The sequence below is a fragment of the Charadrius vociferus genome, unplaced genomic scaffold (assembly GCF_000708025.1).
Source record: "Charadrius vociferus isolate BGI_N301 unplaced genomic scaffold, ASM70802v2 scaffold90, whole genome shotgun sequence".
Lineage (NCBI taxonomy): Eukaryota > Metazoa > Chordata > Aves > Charadriiformes > Charadriidae > Charadrius > Charadrius vociferus.
Window position 1 is genome coordinate 186,177 of NW_009647222.1, and position 24,430 is coordinate 210,606.

At 39.6% G+C, this 24,430-nt stretch overlaps 1 protein-coding gene across 1 annotated transcript in view; it reads right to left on the minus strand.

The window, feature by feature from the left end:
- Positions 1-223: 223 nt before the first annotated feature.
- KDM5A (lysine (K)-specific demethylase 5A) overlaps positions 224-24,430 on the minus strand; it is a 49,259-nt gene continuing 25,052 nt past the window's right edge. The window contains exons 15-27 of the mRNA XM_009879622.1: positions 24,295-24,419; positions 23,893-24,043; positions 20,674-20,791; positions 17,114-17,469; positions 16,467-16,605; positions 15,337-15,516; positions 13,631-13,792; positions 12,047-12,598; positions 11,101-11,244; positions 7,485-7,644; positions 6,971-7,191; positions 4,401-4,811; positions 224-2,214 (exon numbers count right to left, since the gene is read on the minus strand). Coding sequence (XP_009877924.1) covers positions 2,002-2,214; positions 4,401-4,811; positions 6,971-7,191; positions 7,485-7,644; positions 11,101-11,244; positions 12,047-12,598; positions 13,631-13,792; positions 15,337-15,516; positions 16,467-16,605; positions 17,114-17,469; positions 20,674-20,791; positions 23,893-24,043; positions 24,295-24,419 — 2,932 coding nt within the window. The 3' untranslated portion in view covers positions 224-2,001. The remainder of the gene's footprint in view (positions 2,215-4,400; positions 4,812-6,970; positions 7,192-7,484; positions 7,645-11,100; positions 11,245-12,046; positions 12,599-13,630; positions 13,793-15,336; positions 15,517-16,466; positions 16,606-17,113; positions 17,470-20,673; positions 20,792-23,892; positions 24,044-24,294; positions 24,420-24,430) is intronic.

Genomic DNA, 24,430 nt, shown 5'->3' on the forward strand with positions numbered 1-24,430 from the left:
ACGCTTAACCACAGCTTGCTTTTGCTTTTAACACCATATTAAGTCTTTAAGGAGAAGGAATTAAAAGTCTGTGCCCAATTTGCACTCAAAGCTCCCAAAACCCTGTATCTTCTGCCCTCCATCTTAGTTCTTTTTCTTTTGCACATCTTCCTCTTCCCAGGTAGCAGGCACAAATAAAACAAACCAATAAAGTTCGTCTACCTGAGCTGAATTTTTTTTTTTTTGGATGGATAATTCTGCCAGATAAATAAACTTCCAAATATTAGAGAACAAGAGAAGGGACACAGAACAGTCAAGACAGAACACTTTTGGTTTTGTCAATATTTCTTTAAATCCCAATCCAGCTCCTAGTAAGACTGGACACTACTTACAACACTCCTAGAACTGCAGAAGAATGGAAACACAATAGGGAGCGAGTGGAGAGGGGGACAAGACAGCCCAGTGGCTGGCTTCAGACATTCACATACACAAAGCCAGCATCCGCTGGAGTCGTTAAGGCCCAGATGCCCCACTAATAGGAACAAACCCAAACACAAAGGTAGCACATGAAATGTATTTACCTATTTAAACACAGGCAGCTGGTCAGGCTAGAATGGGGAAGGTAACTGCTAATTCCTTGTACTACAAGGAAGGAATGGAGTAAAAAAACCCAAGCCCACGGGCAGGTTTTTGCTTTGTGAACCTCTGTCTGTGCTGCTGGTTAACAGTGGTAAGTATAAAAAAATCAAAGAAAAATAATCTATTTATAGAACAAGTCAGTAGTCTGAGACATTTAGAAAAAAGTAAAAACAAGTCCTTCTTTAAAAATGGATTTACTAAAACAACTGTCACCCAGAATGACCCCAAGCCCTCTGGTCCCCTGGCAAAGCCAGGGGCAACTTCAAACAAGAACTGTTGCTGATTGTACACTGGTACACATCCAGCAAAGCCAGCAGGGAGGGGGATTTGCGCTGCGAACAGTATCTGCAGACTGCTTGCTGGTATCGCTTGAGGCCATGCCCGTAGCCTGGTGATACTGGAAATAGTTGAGAGTGAAACTTTTCACAGAAGCACATGTCAGTGTAACCTCTGAGGTAAGTGGGCTGTCTTCTTTCCTTCCCATCCCTGGGTACAGATCACAGAAGGCTGGTGCCCCGGGTGCTGTACCTCCTTGCCAGCTCCATCCTGCGTCAGACAACTTTAATGTGCAGGAGTGCAGAACTCTAAGCCAAGCCTAGAACAGGAGAGGGCACCCCTGTGGAAAGGGAAGCACTCTGCTCTTCCCAAGCTCTGGTCTAGCTAGACATCATCAATGTTTTCTGGCCCTCCTCAGGACAGGAAGATCAGCTGTTCCCCACTATGGAAAAAGAACATTTTGCGTAGAAGAGTAGAGTTGGGTTTCTTTTTTGGTAAACAGAACCTTTGCTGATTTCTGAGATCATGAGCTCCTCTGCCCTTTAGCTACAAAAGAGAAATAAAAAGAAATTCATCCACTTGCTCCCATCCTTATAGTGTAGTGTTAGCTGCCTGGATATGGAGGCAACTTAACTCTCCCAAGACATTGCCCTACTCACTGGGTTGGCATGGGGAGGCAAAAGATAACTTCCAAAGTCACCTCCTTCGGGTAACCTGGTAGACCTAAAAGCTCCAGCCTACACCCACCAATTCCAGGCCAGCTCCACTGCCAACATGTACTTCTAACACCCTGAAGTGTCTAATCTAACAGCCTCGGGTTTGCTCAGTCTCTAAGAGCAACAGCCACACTCAAAGATGGAAATATTCAAGTCAAAAAACACTGGCTGGAGCTCCTCATCAGGTGGTGTCTGCATAGATGAGTCGGTACCACTGTGCCTTGACGCCCCCATTGCATGAAGGAAGCCAGCTGTAAGGAAGGGACCAACTCCGCTGCAGGTCTGTACATCCTTGGAAGTGAAGCTCAGTGGCTACATTAGCTTCAAACCCTTTCTTTCTGTAGGGTTTCAGTGGTCCGTTTCCCAACAAGTTCCAGGCATCGAGTAGTTGCTAACTTGTCTCCTTAAGATCTTCCATTGGTAGTTTGTAGCCCAATAAGAAAGGAGGAGGTGGTGCATGAGCAGGGCTACTTGGTCCCTGCATTGGCTTCTTTGCGCAGTTTATACAGATATAATCCTCATTCTCAGCCATTTCTGGAGAGACACCAACACAAACTTGATGAAACCACTCATCACAGCCACCGTCACACTGCACCCAGTCTACCTGCAAGAGATCAGATCAGCAACACAGAGCACATTAGAAAGACAGACACATAGGCATCATTTTTATGAAGAAAATACTATTTAATTCTATTAGACCCACTTGATATACCAAGAACAAAAAAGCTTTTGGCCACAAATTAATGCCCTACAGAGCTTGTTTTAACAAGCTGCTTCAGTTTAATTAAAAAAAAACCCAACGCTTCCAAGAAGCCTTGCCCATCCCAAGACCACCACAGTACAAACACATACTACTCCTACTAAGGAATAAGGCACTTGGATCTCCTCAAATGAAAGACAGGTACGCTAGAACACATGTAAAACAGGAGCTTGCTCAGACAGTTACTTCAGCATAGATGAGATTCTACAAACACACATCCTAAATTATATATATCCCCTTAGACTGCATTATCAAGTGGTAGCTTTTGCAGCTTAAAAATTACAGAAAACAGAAGGACTTGGTTACTGCCTTTGGCCACAAAAAAGCCACATGACATCAGCAGCTTTAATACTTTCCTACCAGTCAGGTATCAGGTATACAGCTGGCCACCGAACGCCAAAAAAATGCACACAGATTGCATCTCCAAAGGGTCAGAACACTCAAGCCAAAATATTTCAAACTTTGAGCTGAACTTGCTATAGAACTAGGAAATGCGTGAAAAGTAAATTAAACCTTAGGAAGGAAAAAAGATTCATTATTAGACTACTGTAATTCCCTGAGTAAAAGTACATGTTCATTTCAGTCAGTGGGCAGAAACTGAGATCAGTAGGATAACAAACACAGGTTCTTAATTTTAATAGCATGCACTGGTACAACTATGTAACCTTACAGATGAATGTAAAAATAAAAATATATTGGAAAAGTAACAGTGGTGGCAACCTATGTAAAAGGAAGAAATGTGATCAGCTCAAGATTTTGCTTTAGCTTGTAGGAAAACTATTCCTGAACAAATTTTTAAAAGCAACTAGCAATGGACACTAAGAACTGCAGCTTCAGTCATTACATTCCCGCATCTGCCATTTTTTACTTGTATGACATTCACCTGTTGAATGTACAAAAACATGCACAACCTTATGGAAAGACAGTTATTCCATTAAAAGCTTTGATTATACAATCAGGAATTTTACTCTGTTTCACTTATGCAAGTTTGACAAATTTGATAAAACCTTCTTTATAATATGAATTTAAAGGCACTCTCCTCCCTCTTGCAATCTCAATTTCTGTAAAAAGGTACTAATATAACCTAATTATCATCTGAGAAGTAAAGAGAACAGTGGTACAAAGATTGTATCATCTTTTCAGAGATTAATCTTCCAGCGTAATTTCTAACCTTGGTCTAAGATTAAGACCTTAAAACTGGTCTTTTAACTTGTCTTTTTAAGTGTTCAGATGAACACCTGAATTCCATGTCTCAATTTTACAAAACAAGAAATAAGTTCTTGGTATCTGAAACTACTCTCTCTCTTGTGCAAGCCAGTGCAATATAGTGTCAATCCCACAGTTATTATTGGGAGTGGTTTTTTCTTCTTTCTAAGAAGCAGAAAAAAGCATTAAAAAAAACCCCAACCAAACCAATGTTTTTGACCATCAAGTAGTCCGTGTTGAAAGCTGACAATCAGAACAGGCAGTACCACAGAGAAAGGCAGATCAAGTTTCTTTTGTAATAATCCAACCAGGTCTAAAAATCACCAATTGTTAATCTCCACTGAGAAAAGTGAAGCACTGCAGTTTGTAGATACCTCAGCCTCACAGACTGCATGCAAGAAACAGAAAATTGACTTCATTTAGGTGTATCGAACATCCCCCACTTCTGCTTAGAAACACACTTAAGTCAGGAACATTTCTAGCTGAGTCACAGCATTGATTCTTTGAATCAGACAGTGCGTGTTGCATAGCCGGCAAAAAAATTACACAGCTTGAAGAGGTTAAATTTCCCAACCAAGATGGAGTACTTTTTCCCAGATTCTGATTTTCCATCATCTTCTCCTGTTTTAAAGTATCTAAGAGAATAAGGAAGTTCTATAGTTTTATCTACAGCACCTGTGTATCTGCCCAAGTACTACTCAATCCTCTCTCATTTCCAATCACACCACTTCTGTTGCTTGTGCTGTTCAACCTAATTATTAAATTTTACTGGGCTTTTTGACTTCACATGGAATTGCCTACAACCGCACTAAGCAAAAACTCACTTTGTCCTTGCAGGGCCTCTGGCAGTTCTGCGCAGCACATACAGCGTTCTCATCATCTGACTCCTCCGCTCCTGACCAGTCGTACTTCGAAGGAATATCTAGAACCTTCTTCTCTCTTTTTTTCTCTGTGCTCTCCTTTGCTAGTTCCACCTTTGCCACAACTGCCTTCTCTCGCTTTTTCTTCCGCTCCTCTTCCTTAGCCAGTTTCTTTGCCAGCTTGTTCAGCTCCTTTGTCTTATCCATGGTGAGTTTTAGCTTCTTCTTCTTGGGTTTTTCCAGTTTTTTCAGCTCTTTAGATTTTTGTTTCATATCTCCAAAGAACTGCTCTGCTCTCTCCAGCTTTCGTTTCCGCTTCCTCTCAGAAGAGTCTCTCCCTCTCATTTTCAATGGTTTCTCATCCATGCTGTCATCCTTCACAGAAAAGGTGAAAAGAGATTATTTTTTTTTCCACATGCAAATTTCCATATACAGCAAACCTGTCGCTTAAGAGGTGTACTTACCTCCACCATTAGCCTGACATGGTATGAAGAAACCTATTCAGCAACATACTGTTACAAATTCTAAACCAAACGGGGCTCAACTTTATTTTCAAATAGAAAAAAATCATAAGTGGTATCAACTGTGTGAAAGCACAATGAATCAAAAATGTCCAGTGGAAAAAGTAAATCATCAGCAAGGGTAAGGAGGCAGAATAAGCAATAATTACAGCTTCCTTCTCACATTGCTTTTTAATAGAAGTTGAGAAGTTTAATCATGTGTTAGATACTCTTGCTTATTTTTCATCCTAGGTCAGTCTTGCCTGTAATTATTTTTGAGAGAAAGCAATTCCTATTCTGGAGATTAAGAAAGAGCAATTGGTGAATTCTTAAAATGTATCATTAACTCAAGCGAGAGAAGAAAGTAATAGATCCATTATTTGAATAGCTTCCAAACTGGCACATATTGTAAATATCCTGGCGTCATTAACAACTCTTAAATGGCAGATTCAGATCAGAAGTGGGGCTTAAATTGGCAAGCTCTGTCACTGCAGGTGACAAGTCCTATTTATATCTGAAAGACTCACATGCATACCTCCTTTGTACAAATAAGGCTGACTCAATTGCAGTTAATCCAGCTATATACTTTAAACTTAATAATTATTAATAGACTAAGGACATACTATATAAGCCAGTAAAGAGTATTTACTGTACATTACTTAATATAGCTACTCCACCCCAAAACAAATCCTCTGAAGATTATTTTACAAGAGTGTCTATTTTGCATGTAAATAGACATAGAAAGGTATTAAATTCAAAATGAGTAGTTCTGGTCAAACAAGTATTCATAAGGGTTAACCCAAAAATTTCACAACACACACCCCCTCTCTCTTACCACCACCCCACCCCCCAAAAAAGCTGTGCTTAACAACGTAACAGTCTGGCATACGATTTATGAATTGCTATTTGCTGGCATTCAAACTGTTCTTCAATCAACTCCATGCCAAATCCATTACATTAAAAAAGCATTAAGCTTATGAAGTGAATTACTTGGGTCAAAACATGGTAAAGCAATATTTCTTTGGAGGCAGGATCTGCTTTATATTACTGTTCCAACTGATGGCAGTTTGGCAACACCTTGACTTATCCACTGTATATGGATGGCACTCAGAAAATGAGACAGCTGATTAATACACCCGTCTAACCTCCCTGTTCACAGCATATAACCTTCCAAACTACCAAAAAGTCAAGAAAGAACCATATTCAATAGATCTCCTGTCCAGTTCAGTAACTCAAATAGCAATCATATACTCCATAAATACACACGGTCACACTGACCCTCATCTTCAGCTGACAGCTGATAAAAGGATGGGTTCCAGTACAGCTCTTCAACAAAAGAGTTTACCTTCTCTTCCAGCCCACCCTCCTCACTCGCACACACCCCGCAGCCACTCCATGAATGAGGCTAAGTGATTTGGACTAGACCTCAGAATCAGCAGATAAGCCCGCCTCATTCACTGTCAGCTGAGCAAAGAGACCAGCACATCTTCACAGTGTATTAATAAAAAAATTGCTGTATCTGTTATTCTGAGGAAGAACAGGAATCTTATTACCTGCATTACCAAATCATGTTTTATTAAAAAAAGTTTTATTTTCCCAGTAACAATGGGAGTTCAGCAACATACAAGTACCAAATTATATAAGCTAAGTGCAGACTTTCCATTTTCATAAATGTTTCTTGTAATTCTTTTGCAGATCAGTTCTGATTCTGAGCACAATCAAGAACAGCATTTCCTTCCATAACCTTATCTTTTTTAAAATAAGGTCTGCATATGGAATTGCCTAAGAAAACTGTTCTAAATATCGTCAACTGTGGAGGACAGTGCTACAGCATCAGCAATCAAGGACTGAATTTTTGGATCTCTTATTCTGCTATTTTCCTGGAATCTACTATTCCCTGGTTGAAATCCAAACATGTGAAATAACTAAGGACTCAACTACCCCAGATTATATTTTAAAAAAAACAAAATCAAAAACCAACACCAAAATAACATGGAGGTGTTTTTCCATACTAGAATATTTCAAGTTCCATACCTCCATGACATGAAGGAACCTGTCCTCGGAGGGTGGATGAGTAGCCTGTAAAATCCGCCAGATGTGCTGAGTCTCATCCAGTGATACCTCTAGTAGATCTCCTACCATCATTAGATCTTCTAGCTGAGCTTTTGCTCCAGGTGACAGCTCCAATACAGGGGGCTCCAAACTGCGAGGTACCAGTGGACTCTTCCGAGGCTGCTTCCTTGGAGTGCTAGAACCTTTCAGCCAGGAGGCAAGTCACATAAGGATAAAAGAAAGATATCAAAACCAAAAGAAATTGCATAGTATTTACCCCAACAATCTAAGGAGGGAGACAATCCCAAGCAAAAAACATTGACACAGGTCTATGCATCAGACATTAGGAAACAACCGCAATGTAACTCTACTGTACCTTCTTACAGACAACATATGCTCTACAACTAGCACAGGTAACAGAGCAGTTCCCCTCCTCACTGACTGCTCATCCCAGCTATATGTTCAATTTTATCTCAATGTATAAAAAAGCAAATACCTTGTGAGCAGCTTTTAGAAGCAGACGAATACGCATGTTCAGCACAGAATGAGGGAGCAGTCCACATGTGTGTCACCACTTCCTCTGATTTAATGGGGATTTCCTCATCACAAAACAAATTGGGCTCCAAGCTGCTAGAAGATTTTACACTGGCATTGTCCTGAAAAAGACCCACAGAAAACATGCAACATCTGGATCCAGAAAATACCTACTTCAAAATAAATTCTACTAAGACCAGCCAGTCTGCTGTTTCTAAAATCCTACTTTGAAGCACCCCACCAGAGACACCAAGACTGTGTGCAAAAGGTACAAGTTACATCCCTACTTAAATAGTGGATGTCTCTATGGAGACAGGTCAATAGATTTATAGTCAGTTTGTAAGAAACACTTGACAGGTTTCCTCACTAAGCAGTCACTCATGTATGGTCCTCAGAAGTCAACATAATGGCAAGAGGGTCACTCTTAGCCTACATAATCTGTTTGCTTGAAAAATGTGACTGCAAGACCATAAATAATGGTATCTTTTGTAAAGATATTTACTGAGTAAATAATGGTTACTATAGAAAGAAATTATTAAAGATCTTACACATGAGGAAAAAACAAGGTGTATTCCTGCACAGCAACAAATTGTGAACAGATGGATGACCACATAATGGCAAACAATCAAATCTTGCCCTGGGATCAGGACTTTTATGGCAGTCTTAAACCATTTTAAGATAGGACCAAACACCGAAAGGAAGAGGGTCGTAATACTTGAGACCATTGTGAATATTTCCATGAAGAGAATAATGATGGCATTGGCTTGTGCTCAATGCATTGTGTAGGACAGCTGCTTGATTTTTTGATGCATCACACTGAAATGGGACACGTGCCTTCAGCTGCAAGTGGATCCGTCAAGAGAAGAGAGATTAGGAATCTCTTAGCAGTAGGAGAAGCTTTGTTTGACTTTGCATTACATTAGGCAGAGAATCCAGAGAAGGTGCCCATCTGAGTAGATTCCCTGATGTCTACTAGTATTCACTTCTCCCCTCTTCCTCCTCACCCCCGCAGGTGAAATTAATAACCTCCTCAACCAGTTGTCTATATCTATAGCACTTTCCAGAACTTGTATACCCCATCACATTTGTGATGAAACTGGTCATCAGGTTAAACATACTTAGCATGCCGTGTAAGACTGAAATCTTTCAGAAAACAGTAAAACCTAAAAAGCTGGCTTAAAAGAAGAGAAAGGCTGTAGAGCAGTTATTGACAATATTTACCTGAAGATTAGCTGTGTGGGTCCCAATATGGCCAACTCAGGAAATTGTACCACCCAGACACTGTCATTTCATGACATAAAAAGGGAATTTAAGAATGGTAATCTCTCTCTGGCTTTCAGTTACATGTTTAAAAGGAAGTGAAGTGCACACTAATGATTTCAGCACAAAACTAGAAGTGGGAAATTCAGAATTAAATTGCCCAGATGAAAAGGTAGAATAAATATATTCAGAAAGAGGAAGATATTTCTCCCTACACAGTAAAGGTTGTATCGAGTACAGTACCATGTTCTGGATATCATATTATACTAGGTTAAGGGAAGTTCAGGACTAACAGGGAAATTAATAAAAAGACATCACCATTTGTTGGCTATAGGCAACACAGGTGCAAAGAAATGAGAAAAAAAATACATGAGACAAAAATGAAGGCAATTAAAGGTGAATAAAATTTACAGCAAACTTGACCAGTGAATCAGTCTGACTGCTTGGAATAAGTCTTACAAGTCTAGCTATTGTGCTTATAATGAAGTATTTGCTGGCAAGAATCATGTTTTAATTAGAAGAGGCACAATACAATCAAATAGGCCTTTTCAAATGTGTTACTGTGATCACTGTTGTACTGGAGATCCCAAAGACACTGGTTTTTGAAATATAGTTTATGGAGCCTTAGATATCCAAGGATTACTTCTGAGGTGTCCACAAGAAATTATTAAGAGCAAATTCATACACAATGCATCACAATCTAGATACTTTTTTTTTTTTAAATGCATCACTCCACTAGAAAATGTTTACAGAACATAAACTAAAAAAAAAAACAAAACCAAAAAAACCCCAACCGATCCTGAAAAACCAAGAATATAAAAAATAATTAAACTTTAACAACTTTGCTGTATCTTTGGGACTTTGCTGCTTCTAGTTTAGACCTAAAGAATTTGGTCGCCTGAAAATCTGTCTTCTATTCCAACCATGTTAGTTGACCTAACAAAAGATATTTCTGGTCCCTATCAGCTTTGCTTTTACAGATTTTTACTTTCAGGTTTTTATAATTACATAGTGATGGGCATCACGGTAAGTAACAGATTTTGAAATCATAACAATGGAATCATTAAACAAATTAAATCACGCTCCTGCAAAAACCTCAGATCCATATATCCATATGCCATCTTTCTTGACATATGCTTTATCACAGCCTCAGAAAACACCACATCTTCCAGAAATGTCTTATTATGACTCCTGATACAAAGAACAGTTTGAATTTTTTTTTTAATAAAACTAATTAAAAGCTGTAACATCCCATTGCAGCAAAGAACAGTTTGAATTTTTTTTTTTAATAAAACTAATTTAATTAAAAGCTGTAACATCCCATTGCAATGTATTCTTGTTGGCATTTCACATGGGACTGTAAGACAAATGTGTGTATTTGTGTAAAGCTGCTTAGAAACAAAAAACTAAAAATAGGAGACTGAGGCAAATCATACCTGGAAAATTCGCTGTCCCTTTGTAAATCAGAAATTCTGCCTCAGAAGAATCGACAGGACCATACTGTCTTTTAAGTTAGATATGACACTATGACTAAGAAGAAACCATTGCACAAGACAAAACAGTGGCATTGCTTTTGTGTCTACATACATCAAAAGGACATTTCAGAAGTTCTGAAGTTCTACATCACACTGAAAACACTTGGCTAACTATACAATTGACTCTTCTCATGACTGTTCTTCTCTAGTTAAAACATTTTTAAAATCTAACTGCAGTTACAATTTCTGAACTGAATCCAGACACTAATTTTACAACATGATCCATACATCTAGTTCTAAGTATTTCCACACATCCAAAATTGAACAGATGTACCTCCTTTTATATGAGGGTTGAATCATTAGAAAGGTATGAAAATGTGAAAGAAGCTCTGGCATCAGGAAACTTCTCACAGGGCATGCAGTTTTCAAAGATTAATTTTTTGCTGTAGCAAAAACTGTTGAAGAGCTCTCCATATAGACACTTACTCATATTTACGATTCATAATATCTCTGAATGGGGCATAAAGACAACGTTCATCCTCTATGGTATTATAAATACAAATCCCTTGAAAAGTTTATCTTTTTCGTTAACACTAAAACCCACTTTTTGAAACTCAACAACAGGACATTTGGAAATTCTGAATAAAACATTACAAAACTTCCCGATACTCCAGAGCCGAGGCATTCAGATAAAATCAACAAGGACCTGTTCTGCAACAGCAGCCCTGGCAGAACGTACAGAGATAGCTTAAGATATGAAAAATATTCTGAAATAAATTGAATTAATAAAAAACAGGTGCTCTGGATTAATTCCACGCAGACGAGCCACATTGGATTACTTACCTTTATGTCGTAGCCATACGTCTCCCTGATGTCTTCATCAGAGTCTGTCTCTTCATCGTCGTAATCCAAAGTCTGCCGTGGGGATGAGGACACACTCCCTATCACTCTGTTAAAGGCCGATTGCTGGAAACTAGTCAAGTGTCCCTAAAAGAAAAATTGAATATGAGAATGAAACAATAAAATTTCCAGTAAAGTCTATAAAAAAACCCCTGAGTTATTAACAAAGAACACAGTAGTTCTTTTGGCCTGAGGATAACTGTCTGGACAGTCACAGAAAAGCCTAGTTACAGCAAGATGTGAAGAAAGATAGGGAAATATCCACGGAAAAGATTCTATTAGATTTTATTTCCGTGTTTTTGAATAATAGTGACTAGAAAGATCTAGATACTACTGCTCAGTGCTACCAAATTATAGTCCATGGTTGTACAAACTACTTCACCACAGCTTCATCCGATTACTGGTCTCAATTTCAAGATGAGGAAGTCAGCCATAGAAGTACCAGTGATTGCCTACAGTCCTCATCAAAATTTACTAACAAGACACCAAATGCCCGAGAATGACAATCCATGAGAAATTACAAATATTGAGTCCTTCGATTATGTCAAGAGGGAAATGGCATTTGGATGCCAAAGTGGCCACTGCTTTACACATCTTCAGGCCCTTAGCCAGCTGTCATATCTGAACTGACGTTTCTTACGAGCACCTTCAGCAGTTGCTATTGACAATGAGGACAAAGCACCAGACCTGTTCCTGGAGCAGTGTGTAATTGGCTGAAGCCAGCCATGGTTTGAGGCTAAGAAGCACTGAACGAAATAATTTTGATGTGTCTAATTCTTGGCTTTTAACTGCCCTCCCCTCTCCCCCAAGCTTCTCCGAGAAAGATAAAGCATTTCGACACACTGAAGAAGGACAAGCACAGCAAGGAGCAAGATATCCATATCCCTACCTGCAGGTCTGGGTTAGCTGCTGCTTTCTGTAGCTCTGCACTGATTATTTTCTCTGTTTTCTCCCGTGCTGCCTGCTCCACCATGCGCTGGCTGAGCACAGAAAGCTTAGCCAAAGCAGAGGACAACTCATCAGTCGCCAAAGCCTGCCGCGCTCGGTCCTGCCAACTCATGGCACGTTCTGTCAAGCATTGCAACGCCTCCCCTTCTGGTAGCCGTACAGGCAGCTTCTGCAGGGACACCAGCAGAGACAGTATTGTCTCAAGCCGTGGCCTTCGAGAACGCATGCAAAGTGGACACAGAAACTTCACTTCTTTGGCCTGCCAACTAGAGCCCTTCTTCTGAGAACTTGTTTTGGGAAGGGGCACGCAGCCACTATGAAACCAGTCTTTGCACAGCTCACACTGTAGCATGAATCCACTAGCCGTTTTGCGGCAGATACAGAATTTCACTTCTTCGATCCGATCCACCATAGTCATCTTGGCCAGGTTAGCTGCCCTGAGAGCATGCATAGCTTCAATCTCCTTCTGTTCCCGCTCCTTGAATATAGCCACCTACCCAGCAAACACAAAAACAGTTCATGACCTTCACAGCTAAGAGATACCACATTTCATTAGCAATGTAGGAAAAGAAAAAACATCGTATCAAGATATCTTCCTAGTTAAACTACCCCAAAATTCAGGAATTGTGTGACCTAATTAAAAATTTAGCTAAAACACCTCCTACTCAATTAGTCATTACTTTCCTACGTCCTTGTGACAAAGATTCTATGTAAACATTAGATAACCTTCTCCATATCTACAAAGTTTCTGAAGTTCATAATTAAATCTGTCATAAGGCCACCAGAAGAACAGGTTTTGACTCCAGGAAAGAAGTCAGAATTGGTTCCATCCACTTTTGTACCAGGACAATGCAGCTTAGCATTGTTTCAACATTGACTCAGCACCAGGAGCACCTGAGTGACCACGTATCTTCCTGAAGCAAATTATATTTCCTCAGTGTCTCCATTCAAGTAACTATAACAAAGCATACTAAGGTAAAATGGACTGTGTACAAGCCACATTAATAAGCTTGCATATATTTCCTTTGTTCCCAGAGAAAGGGCAGCCAGCTGACAGCAAATTCCTCTGATAAGCTGCATCAATATCCTCCCAACAAGGAGGAATCAAATGTAACATTCCCCCCAGCCCAGTTTCTGTGACCAAGCACGTACAGACTGCCCTCGATATCAACCTAACCAAATACATGTCAATAGTGTTTAAGGTAGAGCTGTGCCTCATTTCACATTATTTTGATCTGATTGCAATAAATGTTAATAATATTAGATGAATAGCCACAGATATTAACCCAAGAGCAGTTAAGTCTTACACATAGCCCAATACATATTAAATACAGGCACTTATACTCTGAACCGTGCTTCCCTCTACTTTCCCTGCAATTAAAGCTAAACTATATTCTTGTGTCAAACATCATATTATGAGATATTCATCTCAATGAGATTCATTGATCAGTTCTTCCGCAAGATTTCTACACAGATTAGAGACAAACCCACATATCAGGAGACACTGCCTTTAATTGCTCCTTACCACAGCTGCAGTGTCCCTGGCCTCCTCCAGCCCATCCTCCAGTTCACTTAGGGATTCCAAGTCAAGATCTTTCTCCTTTTCCTTCTCCATCAACTCCTTTGCCCTCTTCCGCCTATTCTTACTGCTCCCATAAACACCAATATCAGTCCGAGGGCTCAGAACCTGTAACCACCAAGAAAATTTACACTGTCAGAGCCAAGGATGCCAAGAACAGAAAAAAAAAAAAGTTCTAATCTATAATGTTACGATTTCAGGAACATATATGAGAACATCTAATAAAGGCATTACAACAGAGTCATTAGAGAGCAAAAAATACTCAGCAATCTAACACCTTTGATATGTGTCAATTAATGCTAGGAAGAAGAAAAATAAACAGAAAAGAATACAAGTATTTCATAAACATGGAATGTGAATGTAATCAGCATCACAGTGATGCGGCAGGTCAACTTGAAAGCCACTCTTTTCATAATTAAATTACAAATTCTGTTCAGATTAAGTTATCGTACATATAGCTAACTGAAATACTGTACACAGTTAGATACCAGTAGTTTAACGTTCACTTCAAGTGCTTTCATCAATTGCAAATCTTAAAGATCTGCCATGATTTCATACTTATATCAGCAATTTGGTGGCTGAAACAAAACTGAAAAATATGCTACAAGCCTTTTAATATCAAACATGAAAGCCCGCAAAGCACTTTTAAGGACAATAATTAAATTTTAAGTAATCTTTGAGTTGGAATGCATACTTAAATATAAAATCTAGTAAATTAAATTCAATATAGAAAAGTTCAAATTAATACATTTAGGAAAACAGTGAAATGCAAAACCAGAACATAGTAAATAATTAGTTAGGCAGAAAAAATACAGAAAAGAAAAATTTGCACCTACAGTGCATCATAAACCGAACAGAAATCAGTGTGATGTTGTTGCAGCAGGGGCAGACCCCACTGGGAAACATTAAACAGCAGTACCCCCTTTGAGACACAAGATGTAATTATTGCACTTCACATGGCCCTAGGGAAGCCATAGTGACAGGATTCTGTGGTTTTGGACATCACACTAAAAGTGAAGACAAACTGCAGAAAATGGCAACAAGATAAGAGCATGAAGAATACAGCCTACAAGAAAGCGTTGAAAGAACTGGAATTGTTTTCCCTAGAAAAGGGAAGCCTGTCAAGTAGATATGAGAAATCTTCACACACAGGAATGATCTTTATTAAAACAAAGACAGTAACTACATTCATTGAAGTGAAATAAACAGTAGCTGACTTAAATTCTAAGAAAATTGATTAGATATTTTATAAGCTGTTTAACTATAAGAAAAATTAAGCAGTGGAACAAGTTAAAACATTCATCAATTTGACAAAAAGAAAGCTTCTATGTCCGTTTCATGCCTACATTTCTACAATTACACAAAAAGATAAATCCTTTTCTTTCCCTCCCAAAAAGAAGAATTTTAGTATGTTTCTTCAAAAGTAACAGTTGAGGTTGTCTATACATAAAACAAGACTAGCCAAACATAGACTTGTGGCCTTTTTCATTCTTTTCACCTGAGAACAGCTGAAGTATTCTATTCTAGTCTAGTCTAGTCTGTTCTCAAAAAGAGCTGTAATCTATTGTAATTGAACCAGCTCTTCCCTCCAGACCGTAGAGGGCCATCAAGATCAGTTTCTGAAGGCTGCCATAGAAGTGCCTGTTGCTCACCTGCAACAGACTGTAGCTTGAGTTCTTCTTCAGGAAGGTCCTTCCTGTGCGCTCTCTCCAGGCACGTGCTGCAGCTACCTGTGACTCCAGCTGTGGCAGGGCATCAAGACGCACTGGTATTGGGCGGCCTTTGGCAGACAAGCTCTCCAGTTGCTCCAGGTACGCATAGTTGCTTCCGTTCTGGGGTAAAGGAAATTTTTTTAAGCCAATGATTCCACCATTGTATCAGTGGCCAGCTTTATTTCAAGCCATACACTGTCACTGACTAAAATAGAGTTCCATAGGAAAAGAAAGGAGGGCAGGGTTTCAATCTTACTGTTATTTTTAAAACACATCTCATACAGTTTTTATTTTAACAGCCATGGCCAGCTGGCTTATGGAGCAAGACAACATTTCATTCCTAGATGGTTGTCTTAAATGCTGTCTGCTTAACAGCATCCTAAAACACCTGAGTTGTACAGGGGCCGATGTGAAATCAACTGGGATTCTCACTTCAGTTCCCAACAAGTATCTGATACAAGAATAGCAGTTGCAGTCCAGTGATCGGCACCTAGAAATATCACAGAAGCCATGTCCCTTCTGAATCAAGTTATGTGGGTAAAGCAATAGAAGGGAGGGCGACTGAACTAAAAATGCCATAACTTCATCTATTTCAGATAGAAAATTTCAGCCATCAGTGCCATAAATCCTACACCATTTTGGGCAGAACAAAAAAAAAAAAAAAAAAAAAAAAAAGAAAGAACATTTCCATAGCCAGCTCCAAAACTGAAGACCTGTGAACAGAATTATCTTCCGCTGCAGCTACGTATTTCCACTGACAGCAGGCAGAACAGTTTCAACACCAAGTAAGGCCCTTTAAGAGTTACACTGGTATCCTAATGAATTTGCTATCTTTTGGATCCCCCATGAAACACATAAACAGAAGGGAAACAGAAATTGGATAGCCAATGGGAAAACAGCAGCACAAGAAGTAAAAGAAATTCAAGCACACGAACTATGGTAAGCACATTTAACAGCTATAGTAAGGTTTTCCTTCAGGTCACCTTTGTGGGTAGAGTTGCTAGGAATAGAGAACACGTCTAAATAAAAAGATGCAAGCAGAAGATTCCAGTCCCTGCTGCAACCCCTACCTGAATGGCCTCCACTTTGGCTGTCCAGTCTCTAGCCCGCTGCAGGGCTTCTTTCAGTGCCAGCACATTGGGCAGGTAAGCAGGGATGTTCTTTGCTTCATTCACGATGCCCTCCAGAGCCATCATACTTTGGCGTGGTCTAGAGTAAGAAAAACCCAATTCCAGCCTTCTCTCAAAATGCCAGTCAACTAAAGACATAAACTTGACAGGCTGGTGATGCAACTTCATCACTACGCTGCAGTGTAGGATACCATGGCTCTATTCTTGGAGGGTGCTACTAGCTGCCAAATAACAGGAAAGCTGAGAAAGCTGATGGACTTCCCACAATCAAGTTCAAAAGGGCACAACATCAGAACTCCTTAACACCAAGGAAGCTGCCTCGTGTAGCATACTCAGTGGTTTTTGTTGAGGGGGATGAGTAACGAAGGCAGCGGCAATTCACAGCCTCCTGCCACTATGCAACACGACAGGAAATCAACTCTTCTGCAACTCATCAACAACCTCAAAACGAACTCTTGAGCAATCAAACTGCTGGGAGGTAAAAAACTACACCTTCAGAGCCCCTACTTTCCACCACACTCCTCAACAGAGGCTGAGAATCCCTGAAGTGTGTGACCTATAAGAACAGTTCGCAAAGCAACACTCACCTGGCCTGCAGGCAGACCTTGGCCTTCTCCTCCCACCTCTCCGAGACTGTAAGCAGTTCCTGCAGCTCAGCCATGGCTTTCTCTACAGCATGGTGTGGTGCCAAGCCCACACCTGAGTCAATCAGCTTCTTCATCACATCTAGGGTGACCCGCTGGGGATCCAAGAGGGTGGACCTCACCTCATCCAGCCACCGTGCCTGCTGCAGTTCTTGCTTCAGCCTTGGCAGTTCAGGAAGTTCTACATAAAGGCCAGAGCCCATGTCTATCAACTCCTGCAGCTTGGAAGAGTCTGGGATCTCATCCATCATAGCTTCTTGAGCACGCTCATGAAATTCTTCCACATCATCAAGCAGATTCTGAAGTAACATATAGTACAAATCGATTAGGAAAAAACACCCATGGAATCAAAAAGGAAAATTGACTGAGGGATCACAGTCAGCTGCAAATTTGTATGTGATCACCACATAATCAGTCAGAGCTTCTACCTGCAATGCCAGCTTGTCTGTCACACGCCATCAAGTCTGACATATATTAAGTAGCAGACCATCTAAACTCATTTGGCCTAATGTTTTATACACTATGTATATTAGGTGGATCAAACACTGCACCTGTAATAGTACAGCTGCCAACAAAACAGAATATTAAGTACTGCCCGGTCAACGGTAATTTTAAAATAGTGGGGGGAAAGGGATCTGCAAACAGATCATCCTTTCAATCTAGTATCAGGGGCATTACAGTAACGATGGTAATATACAACAGAACACAACATGGAGAGGAAAGCCAGAGTTGTATGAGGACATGAATATCAGAAGACCATTAAAATAACAACGGTCAGGTTTTAAATTATTATTTCCTAAGCAGGCCCACTGCTTAAACACACCCGTGTCTTAATTCAAAAAGGAAAGAAATTAAAATGCAAAACCCTCTAATGAAAGGAGACAATTTCAGAGAAATCCAACTGCACTGCTGCAGTTGTCCTCATCCTCGTGTTTTGGCACTGCAATGAAAAAAAAAAAAAAAACAAAAAAAACCAAAAAAGCAAACAGACAGGAAAGAATCTCTGTGGGAGACTCATTCAAGGACATTCAGCCAGTATACTCAATTGATTCACTCCTGATTCTCTTACAAAAAGACAGGTATTTCTAATAGCAAGTCAATGGCACAATGAGGAGCAAAACCTGCATTTCCTAACCCTTAGCTTACTGTTCGTTTTGTCTGATGCTTCTTTTCACAACTGTCTGGAAACCAGCAGGCATTTACAAAAAAGAACAAGATCCACATTATAAGGATTTTGTTTTAGGGAACATATGCTGAATGCTTCATAGTGACAACAGTAAATTATTACTGTTTAATAATTAATAATGCCTTTTATGTTAGAAAATACTCATCATCCAACAAGGCAATTATTTTGCAATTCATTATGATGGATAATTGCATTCAAATGCCATGTTGAAAGTTAGTGAATGCTTAGGCATAAATTATCATTATCTAACTTCATTCAGAAACTAAGAGACTATGGTTCGTAACCAGTAAAATGATAATATTTATTTTATTGGTTAGTGATTATGTTGCGGCTTCAAGAACATACACATGTACAGAGTACTTTAACAGAACCAGTTTCCTAAGGCTGGAGGGGAAGAAGAGAGAGACTAGCTGGGTGAAAATGCTTAGAGATAAATACAAATTAATAATGTTAAGAAATTATTGTATGCCCTCAGCTCTGTCATCTACAAAATACGTCTTAATTAGAAGCAGGTTTTAAATACACTAGAAACAAAGAACTCCTTTGAGAACTACCTTATAGGTCTAGTAACAGATGATAATAAAATTTCATTAATAAATATTAGTAAATATTTCTGGTTTGTATTTGGAAATAAATGTAGTAAAATCTTCCTATCGTATAAGGATGATAATGCGCTTTCCACTCTGTTAGATGCTGGGAAACACATTAAAGAACATCTTTGAAGGATAAAGACTAGAGTCAACAGGCCTGGAAAATCTGTATCCTGGAGTTCTATAGTTTTCTGAAGGTATCTGTTTTCAGCAACAATATGCCAATATCAAAGACAAGAAGAAAATCCAATATAAAGTCTCTCCACGATATCAATAATGATATCTCAAACAACACCAACTATTATATGTTTGATTATTTAGGGGTAGCTGCACATACAGTTAAGTTTAGAATTTTAGGACCTCAATCTAGCAATATTCAACATTCTTCCTAGAACTGTATCAGCAGAGAATATGTGGGTTAACAAATAGTTAACATATATCTCAAGAACCATTTCTCAAGGTGAAAAATCTTTATTTATTAAGGGTGTCTCTTGAAGGAGTTTTCCAGAAGTTAGTTAGTAGGCAAAACACTGTTTAACATTTCATCATCAGTGACACAGAAACAAATTAAGATTACTGCTGAAAACACTTGCTATGATATGACTGCCAGAGTGATAAATGATAATAGCAGCCAGGGGAATCAGTATGATCTGGATTACTTATTAGTCTAGATTCATTCAAAGACAGGTGCAAAGATATATATGAAGGACAAGAAATGCAGGCCATGCATACAGATTAAGGGGGCTGTAATCAGGAATGCAAGGCTGAGAAGTATTTACTGAACACTCATCAATGTGGTACCACGCTCCCTCTCCCCTGAAGAAGCACACCAATATAGCCTTCAGAAGTTTCTACCAAAACATATAAAGGGTAGGATTTAAACTGCAAATTCCACCACTATAGACAGCAATAAAGATGCTGGAATAAGAGTAACTAGTTCAGAGAGATAAAACTGGTCCACCTGGAGAGGATCTTTTGTCTTGATTTAACTACAGAGAAACCACCACATCTGACCATGCCCACTGCAACAGGCACCTTAAAAAGCATATGCATAGTCAAGTAAAGCGCTCTGATCAGTTGCCTAAATGCTGACTGCTACGTGCAATGCCCCCCACCATCTGAGACTGCCATACAAGAGAGCTAAGATATTCTTGCAGAATGGCAGTGGAGGCCAACTGCAATACTTCAGAGTATCTCACAGCTCACTAGATATCCATGCTTAGGCTACCAAATTGAGCCCTACGTATTCAGCTGCTGTGACTACACTAGCATAAAACTACAAACACCATCATTGCCCACTTAGAGACATGCTGCAAATGAGCAGGAGAATGAGCTGGAAATACATGTTACCAGTCCATTATGGACAGACAGCAACATGTCATCAGCAAAACTTCAATGACAACAGCAAGAAGACCCAGTAAAGCAGGGAGACACTGAGCCAGATATACCCAGAGTATTTTACTCCCTTTCTTGAGGCCACAGATATCATTGCAAAGCAGCTACTTGCTTTATATTAGAAGCTAGAAATGAAACACCCCATTAAATCCATCTTTGCCAGTGTAGGACTGATTCTTTAAAAAAAAAAAAAATCTTTCATCCTTTAAATCAAGCAGTATTATCTGTTTCAAAAACAAAAAACCCACCCCCACCCCCCAAAAAAAACCGAACAAGAACAAAGTAAGAAGCATGACACTTTTGATATATACAAGGAACAGATGTAAACTTACCTTTACTTGCCGGGCCTGGCTGATAACACAGGGCAGGCTAAACAGCTGCTGTACAAATGCTTTCAGCTCCTCCATAGTTAACTTTGTCCGTGTCCTTCCACTGTCTTGGCTCTGTCTGCTGTATGAATGGACATCATTAAACAATATTACGTGAGAAAGACGACGATGATCCCCGGATTTACTCCCAGTGACAGAAATCTATAAAGATTACTGAGAAGTTACAAAAAAAAATTCCATCACTTGAACTCAAAACACTTAAACTCCACAAGAATTCCAAAATCTTGAAAACTGAATTTAATGTAAATCCTCTAAGCATCTTCTAGAGACTTTACCCTGCTTTTCAGAGGTAGGAACATCTAGATGACTTTCAAATTGGGTTTGTTCCAAATAGGTAAAAGAACATAGCTCCAAAAAGCTTGCTTTAGGCAGCTCAAGAAGTTGATTGCCACGACAGGCACTGACAAGAAGTCTCAGGTATGTAACAGCAACAAGATCTGAAAAGAAGTCTTATTTTCTAAAGCGCTCTCTTGTAGCCAGAGAATTGCTGAAACTGGCCTTGCAACAGCAAAAGACTGCTGCTGAGTAGGACGTGTTCTGCAAAGACATTTCCATTAAATATCACTCACAACAAGCATCACAAGCTTGCTGAATGCAGTAGAAGACTTAAAAGTGACACGCTGCACAAATTAAACACTTGGTATACGCATCACTGACAGGCACAGCAATTTCACAAGTAGGACAGATTTTAAACACTGAAGGGTTGTTTCCTGCTAATGAAACTACATTTTATTACTATAGAAACATTAAAGAAAAACAAAATTCAATCTTTGAACCTATGGACTTATATATAATTGTAAGAATAAAATTTAGATTAATGATCAAATATAATTACACACTATCTAAAACCCACAGGGGGGAAAAAAAAAAAAAATACTGCAGGCTTTGACTAGCTACAACAGACAATGAGGAGTGGTGGCTGCACCAGACTTGCTGTGCCTCCAATACTCCTGCGTGAGAGCAAACAGGGTGCTGCGCTCCACGAGACACCACTGTGGGAGGAGACACCCTCTGAAACATCGCACTGGCATTCTGCCCCTAGTCCAACCATGGACTGCCGCAACACGAGACGCTGCGCAAAAAGATACAACTATCCCTGCCTATGGAAACTCACAACTTTCAAAAGTGGGGAGAGGTATAGAATTGGAACATCGGACACATCTTCACAGCTATGCATTACCTATTTTTCAGCTTTATATATAATCAGATGCAGAAGGGATTGATTTTCTTTTGCTACATTTGACCATGAGTTTATTGCCGCTTTAATACCTGCCAAATTGTTCCATTTGAGAACTCGTTTTTAATTAGCATTTTTAGTAACTTGTTACTTTGTGTAAATGTGATGCTTCTCAATGTACTAAATATGAACATAAATGTTAAAGAAGCTGAAAGTAACCTCTATATTTAAATTGCCTAACACTGTTCACTGAAGAGGTTTAAAAAAAATAATCTTTCTCAAACCTCTGTTTTGTAACACATTGTTATTTAGCATACAACAGCCTTCAGACATTTAGACAAGTCCTTTGTTTTGCCCCATGGAATTATTTTCAGCTTTACATTAGACACACCAATGAAAGCTGTCAAATCTTTCTACCCCTAGTGTTTCTTGGGATAGTGCTGGAAATCTACCAAATAATTAACTGAATGCAAGTCTGTTGAGAGAAGGCTGACACACTCCAACAGCAGGAGGAGGAGGAAGCAGCGACACCAGAACAACTGGGACCTACCAAAATAATTAAACTTCACAAGGAACAGGGCAATGTGACCACTGTAGCATTGCTTCCCTCACCCAGACCAGAGCTCTAAGTGACTATACCTCTGTGGTAGCAGGAGCCTACAAGCAATAAAAACCAAGCAGGAGAGCCTTCTTTCCCCTTCAAATATAGCAAAAATGCTTCTCTATTTTATAATAGCTTTCCAATTACATCAGGTATTATACTTGGATCTATGGTGTAACTAACATTTCAGTGTTCAAATTGAAGCAATTACGATATACAATATGTTCTGCGTAGCAAAGTTGGGTATTATAATTAACAAGGTATTTACTTTTTACTCCTCTTGAAAAGTGTTCAGTTATACACAAAGACTATACATGCAAAAAAACCAACCAACTATAAAGCCAAATCTTCTACTCAACAGAGGAAATGGAAGCTATAAAAGTTTACCATACAACTGCTGGCACAAGAATTACAGTCACCTGATCAAATTCTTTCCTATGGGACTTTTACTCCGTGCACAGAATGCATAGGCGAGAAGGAAGAACATGTTGCTGAAGGCTCATGATGGCAGAACACGGGGACACATCCAGCAGACTGCTGAGGTAGGACCAGGGGACAGATTAACACTGAGGCAGCCACAAGCAAGGCAGGCAACGCAAAGAAGTAAGGGAGTCTAAACTGCCAGAAGGCGCTGAGGCGAGCCACTACTCAGCCACACATCACTGCCTCCCATGGTTCTTTCCCAAGAAACAGAAGACTGGCTCAAACTACGGACTGTTTTTGCTCTCTGCACTGCTCTGCTCCCCAAGATCCTTTTGTCCCAGTCAATGCTGGCAAGACACATTTCCTTTGCATCTTCCAGTAACTCCACCAGCATCACAACACATGCTGCAACTTGAGAATAGCTGGCAAAATTACAAAGTTTTGAGAAGCACTGTACCAGAAGATGCAACTGTGTTTGCCTCGCCAAACATAATTGGTATTTCCTACTTTTCAAGCATTTTGCTTTGCAATCCAATGTTTTAATAGATTTTCTTTCCATAGCTTTAAGCTACATACTCAGCCATGCTACCTACAATACAAACGTTCCCGTCAAGACTTAGTTTCATTATATTTTTTCCTCTAGCTCTCTTTCCCTACAAGTCTCCCACACATTCGGATGAATACCTGATTAGGTATTTCTCCTAACACACAACTTCTCCAAAGGATTTCACATTTCAGTACATAAGTCAGCTGAAAAAAGTGTTTAACAAGTTCCAACCAAATCCACTTTTTTGGCCCTTTGTGTCACTGTATCTGCCTCCCCATCTCTCAGCGAGTCACAGCACTAAGGGTAGGAAACACTCAAAGACATCAGTAGGCAGCGAGACCTCAGGATTCTTACATTTCCAGGTCCAACCAAATAACAGACAGACAGAAACTGTGGAAAAAATGCCTGTCCTACCTGTGTTTTTGCTTTTTGCTCAGAAGCAGCTGTGCTACTGAAGCACAGGTCTCTGCTTCTTTCACAGCATCTCTCAGCCTGCGGAAAAGATCATTCTCTGGATATTTCCTGTCTTCAGCATCCTCCAACATTACTCTCAGCTCGATCACATCTGTAATAACAGTATATAAATAATTCGTACGCAAAAAAAAGAAGAAATTTTAGACTGCTTCAAAGGCCTTAGACCAAGGTTCCAACCAGCTAGTTCAATCTGAAATGCACAGTAATGAGTTGCATTACACACTCAGATAAGCTCATTTCTTTTTTCCACTAAACAACACACAGTGTTTCTCTCATTAAATGAGAACACAGAATAAATGTAGGAGTTTCAGGACATCCTACTACAAACAATAGAAGTCTGACCTTTCTTGTGGTTGAGATTGGCAGACAGAGCCTCTGTAACTCTACTGACCCAAGTGTCATAAGACTGTGCTCTAACTTTCACTCCATATAGCAAAGAAGGAAGGTCTTCTAGTGGGTACCGGTACCTGGAGATATG